The sequence below is a fragment of the Cryptomeria japonica genome, chromosome 2, assembly GCF_030272615.1.
Source record: "Cryptomeria japonica chromosome 2, Sugi_1.0, whole genome shotgun sequence".
NCBI lineage: Eukaryota > Viridiplantae > Streptophyta > Pinopsida > Cupressales > Cupressaceae > Cryptomeria > Cryptomeria japonica.
In genome coordinates, this window is record NC_081406.1 from 230,911,428 (window position 1) to 230,917,193 (window position 5,766).

The 5,766-nt window shown below is 37.1% G+C and overlaps 1 protein-coding gene across 1 annotated transcript; it reads left to right on the forward strand.

The window, feature by feature from the left end:
* Positions 1 to 641: 641 nt before the first annotated feature.
* On the forward strand, positions 642 to 1,836 carry LOC131050171 (uncharacterized protein At4g15970-like). Its single transcript, XM_057984354.2, has 3 exons — positions 642 to 794; positions 893 to 1,246; positions 1,354 to 1,836. Exons 1-3 carry the CDS (start codon positions 642 to 644, stop codon positions 1,834 to 1,836), a joined length of 990 nt encoding a protein of 329 aa, XP_057840337.2.
* The last annotated feature ends 3,930 nt before the right edge of the window (positions 1,837 to 5,766 follow it).

A 5,766-nucleotide genomic window follows, 5' to 3' on the forward strand; every position in this document is an offset into this window, starting at 1 on the left:
ATAATATATGTAGAATCTAAACTTCATAAGATAACAACTTCCTTAATTAATTCACATCAATCCCAAAAAAATTATACAAACTTTACATATATTATTATTAATTAATAATATAAAATTAAACCAATCAGTCAACTTCCTTAAATTTTCATTAGAATATAAACACATTAATTATTGTAAAATATTATTAAATATATTGTATAAGCTAATTTTGGTGAAATGTGTGCATTGACTTTATAAAAGGATAATATTCATCATAAATTTGAAAACACTAAATATCTATAATATTATGTTATATAAAAATACGGATTGGTCAAACTGAAACCATGTGTAGAACTAAATACTGGGGATATTTTATTGTGAATTCTTTCCAAGCCACGTTACACACGCATATACAATTTTATTTTCCTTAAATGCTTGCTTCTTCTTCTCTCTCCGTCTTCCTGGAAACCCGCAGAGTAGAAAAAATCCAATGTCAACCAAATCATTTACACAAATTCTTTGCATTCCTGCGACTAATTCTCTTACACCTACCAAAAGTTGTTCTGCAAAGAAATGTCAGAAGATCAAAAGTGGGCTCATTCAACACCAAATTTCTGTTTGGCTGGTCAAGTAGAGCTCCCACTAGCTCCTCTGTTTCGCTCATGGCTCATATGGATTTAACCAGGAGAGAGAAGATTTTGGGTGTAATCTGCTGCGTTTTGTTTTTCCTTGTATTGCTTTCCAATAAGCCACTTTTCGATCCAGTCATCTCCAATGTCTTCACATTTCAAGGAAAGCTGAAGGATCACAATACAGTAAGTCACAATCTGAGATCAAATTTCAATCTTTGAAAAAGGGGCAATACTTTTTAGAATGAATTACGTTATTAATGTTGTTGAATTCGATTGAACAGGACGAGCTGACATTAGCTCTGAGCAGGGCTTCCATGCCCAACAGGACTGTGATAATAACCACAGTGAACACAGCATGGATGGAGCCAGGCGGAATTTTCGAGTTGTTTATGAGGAGCTTTGAAATCGGGGAAGGAACTCGACCACTGCTCAACAATCTGCTGGTTGTTGCCCATGATGAAAAGGCATTCAATGCCTGCACACAAATCCATCCTCACTGCTATCGATTGAAGACTCCAGGAGTTGATTTCTCAGGGGAGAGCTTCTACATGACAGGGGATTACTTGAAGATGACGAGGTCTAAAATCCTCTTGCTCACCAATGTGCTACGCAGAGGCTACCATTTTCTTTTCTCTGTGAGTTGTTCTTCTTCTTTTTTCTTTTATCAGCAGATATATTGATGTGTTTGGGCTTAGCAATTTGAATTTTGTGATTAACTTCATGATGCTCTGTTTTTGCACAGGATTCAGATATACTGTGGTTTAGAAACCCATTTCAGAGATTCTCAACAGATTCAGATTTCGAAATGTCAACTGATAGATATTTTGGTGATCCTGAGGAAATGAGAAATTGGGAGAATACAGGATTCATGATGTTCCGTTCGAACAATAGGACTGTTGAGATGATGGAGATGTGGAACAATGCTACATATACTAGGCCTTCCTTGAATGACCAAGATGTCTGGAATGATATAAAATTGTCTGAGAACATTACTCAATTGGGTCTGAGAGTGCGCTTCCTGGACACACAGTATTTTAGTGGGTTTTGTGAATCTGGCACAGATCTAGGTGTAGTGTGCACCATGCATGCAAATTGTTGTAAAGGATCCAAGGCCAAGATTCATGATTTGACAGAAGCTCTTGAAGATTGGACCTCTTTTCAATCCAGTGGATTGAATAGCACAAATGTGCATTGGAGAGTTAGGGAGGAATGCATACATTCTTGAAATCAACAAGTGCAATGTAATGAGAAGTATTTGCTTTGTTATTTAAAACTTGGAAACGGCCAATTTCATGGTGGATTTGGAATTTCTTAGCTGAGTTCCTATCAGGTGTCCATTTCATGTTATTTGGGTAGCCTGTCAATTTTAGCACATTTCAAGCTGTCGTTTATAAGAGGGCACTATGTTTGCAAAGAACTACAATAGAGTTAAATAAATTGTGTTGAATAATATTAAATGAAATGAGTCATGTAATTGAATACATACTCTCAAAACAAATATAAGCAGTCAGAATTGACTATAGATTAGAGGCGGAGATTTAAAAATATAAATTATTAGATTTAATTAAATATTTTATAAATTTCAATTAGGAAATAAGAGAAAAGAATAAAAATATATATAAATAAGTAGAGTAGAGATATATAAATAGATATGGAGAGAGAGGGAGAGAGAAATAGGGGATATAGAAAGATAGGAGGGAGAGAGAGAAAATATTCTAAATTTTTGTTTTAGTTCTTTATTTGCATTTATTGTACTTCTTTATTATATTTTTTAAGATTTTTTTTTTTCAAAATGAAGATCTTATTGCATTTTTTTATAATTAAATTTAAATTCAAATTTATTAATTTTTTTATTAATAAAGAAAACTTTTTTATTAATTGAATAAAAAATTAGAATAACTAGAGAATAATATATTTTAGAATATGGTTTTTAATTTAAATTGTTATTTCATTTGAAATGTTCTTCCTATTGAATAAATTTATTTTTAAATAATAGAAATAAATAATATGTATGTATATAAAATATAAAATAAAATATTTAAATTTAACATATAGAAAAAATAGTAAGAAATGGATGGGATGGTATTTATAATTTATAAATCTATATGAAATTTTTTGCAAAATGACAAAGTAATAATTAAGTATTTGAAGTAATGATAGTTAAGTATTTGAGAATAGTTTATAGTTTAATATATCACTAATTTATTCAAAATCTTAAAGTTTAGGGTCTCTAAAATAGTTTATTTAATTCTTTTAAAATATGTTATTGGGAGATAAAGATTGATGGAGATCTGCGATTTTTCGGTGCTTTCGACTGCGCCCTGAAGGAGGAAGCAGGATCAAGGCACGCAGGCGTTGACGGGAGTTCCTCGACGTCTACGTGGAGGAGTTAATCTCCTCCACTCGGTTTGCATTTCCTACCTCGCCCACTTGCTCTGTTTGTTTTGTGTTTCATTTACTCTGCTCTGCGAACATTTATTACGGTTAACTCCACCCATCCGCCCACCCTGCCCGATCCTAACCCTGGTTTCCAATGGAGCTGGAGTTTGACGGAGTTAATGTTAATAACCCTAAACCCACGCCATAGACAATACCAGCCCTAACAAAGTCTTTCGCCAAGACCATCACCCCGCATGCAAATGGAGTCCGCTCATCGGTGCACTTCCTTAAGGCTCCTGCAGATGAAGGACCCAGTAAGGACAGTAAGTCCCCTTGCAATACCTCAGACCCCTTTTGCATTTCACCAAATATTGAAATGTTGAATGAAATTGCTTCAGAAAAGCGTAGGTTATGTGACATTGCCATATTTTTTGCCTGTGTTGATGCTCAAAAATGCCCACCTAGGAAATTCATAGATGACTAGTTTCACAATCTATGGAATCTTAAATTAGGGCTTAAAATCACGTTCTGTAGACAAATACAGAGAGGTCTTTTTCTCATTTCCTTTAACTCCCATGAAGCCCAATTGGAAGCACTTAAACGCCAGTATTGGACGGTTGGGAATACCTCTTTTCGAGCCCTAGCCTGGTCTCCAAAGACGGTTTATGAGGAAGTCCTCGCATTATCCTCTCCCAGATGGGTCATCCTCAAAGATGTCCCCCCCTTTTTATGGTGTTTCCTTCCCCAATTAATGGAACCATTTGGCAAAATGATTCGGATAGATGAAATTGCTCAGTTGGTGCCCAACCTAGACGCAAGAATGCTTGTCTCAATTAAGCCCGGAATCGACATTCCACCATCTTTAAACCTAGATATTAATGGAGACACATTCATCTGCCCCATTGAAATCCTTGGAGGATTGAATGCATGTTTTCTCTGCAAGAAAGAAGGGCATATTCGTAAAAATTGCCCAATTATTAGTCATAGGAAAAAAAAACATAATTCAGTTGAAACTACTATAAACCCTAAAAATGTTAATGATCTACAATCTCCCCCTCCCCGCTCTGCTAACGTGATGTCCGCAGATCCTGATCCCACTCTTAATAAAGTTAACCCTCTCAAGCCCGATCTCGCACCTTTGGCCCTCGAACTCCTCATCCATGTTTCTGACCCTTCTCAAAATCTTGTAGAATCGCCCTTTGATTGTTTTCAACTTGTTACCTCAAGGAAACAAAGACGTAAAATTACCCCTCTCAATGCCCTAAATCTTAGCCACTCCTCCACCAACCAATTGGCCTCTACTCATAAACCCCAGGACCCTAATCAATCCCCTGTCAATTTTGTGGTTAGAAATATGGTTAAAAATCTGGAAAACCCCAATCGTGGTGATGATGATGCTAGCATTAGTAATAACCCTGCAATGATCCTCAGATCCGGAACCCCCATTCAATCGGTCTCCTCTTCACTTGCAGGACTTATTTTTGACACTAACACCATCAATCCCTCGACTTCATCTACGCTCAAAGAACTAGAGGGCAATCATATTATAGAAGTTATTTATGCCAATAAGGGTCTAGATGAAATTAGATCTAGCACTATGCTCCCTGGCTTTCCAGGCTCCCAATTGTCTGGGTCCGACATAGGAGGAAATGCAAATATTAGAGCTGAGCTTCCCGAAACCAGTGAAGATGATGAGGACCTTATGAAAGGGCACTCCCTAAATAAAAAGAAAGGTAGGCCTATGGGCTCCAAAAACAAGAAGAAATCTAGTGATCAACAACGATCTCCCTACCAACCCCCCTTAAATCCTCCACTTTGATGAAATACATATCATGGAACATTCAAGGCCTTAAGTCGCCTGATAGGAAATTTGTTATTAAAAGATTTCTAGACTATCATAAAAACTTAGATTTTCTGATGTTACAAGAACTTAAATCTGTTGGGTTCTCCCTCGACACTACACTTGACTTCATTTGGTGAGATGCAATCAAAGTCTGTACCAACCACCTGAGAGGAAAAGGAGGAGTTGGTCTTCTTATCGCCCCTAAATGGACAATGTACATCAAGGATAAAGGGACCCCCCCTGTTATAGAGTAGCTTGGGTTACCTTAGATGTTAAAGGTTCTTGCTTTTGCATATGCTCCATTTATGCATCTAACGATTATAAGGAAAGAATATCCCTCTGGAATTGGCTAACTTCCCTCCCAAATATCCCCTGGGTCATGGCGAGGGATTTTAATATGACTGAATCCTAGAATGACAAGGCTGGGGGACTTCCGTTTGAATGGAAAAACTCAGAAAGACCTCATTGGGACAGGTTTAAACAACATCTGCAACTATTTGACCCCTTGGAAGGCACTAAACCTAATACCCCTAGCCTATGGCACACCTGGTGCAACTTTCAACAAAACACTAATAGGATCTACTCCAGGTTAGATAGATTCTATGCTAATAAGGACTTTTTCTCCTTTTCCCCCAACCAGTTTGGGAATGCGGTTGCAATCTTACCAACTACCCTGTCTGACCACTTCCCCATTTTAGCCATTATTAACATCAGGAACTCCATCACCCCTAGCCACCCTCGCAATAAGAAATTCTTACTTAACACCTCCTTGCTGCAAGATGAGGATGTCCTAAATGCCATCAAACTAATTAGACTCTTCAATTTGCAACCACATCTACCCCAATCCCACACACTCAGATGGCAAAGGAACATTTCCTCCTAGCAGAATCTTCTCCAAGCCATTGGCCAGAAAAAAGCCAAGGACTTTAGATT

Bases quoted from the DNA above. Each gene is read 5' to 3' on its own strand.
- LOC131050171 (XM_057984354.2), top strand. From the start codon at position 642: ATGGCTCATATGGATTTAACCAGGAGAGAGAAGATTTTGGGTGTAATC. The intron at 795-892 runs GTAAGTCACAAT...TCGATTGAACAG, and splicing joins AGCTGAAGGATCACAATACA to GACGAGCTGACATTAGCTCT. The intron at 1,247-1,353 runs GTGAGTTGTTCT...GTTTTTGCACAG, and splicing joins GCTACCATTTTCTTTTCTCT to GATTCAGATATACTGTGGTT.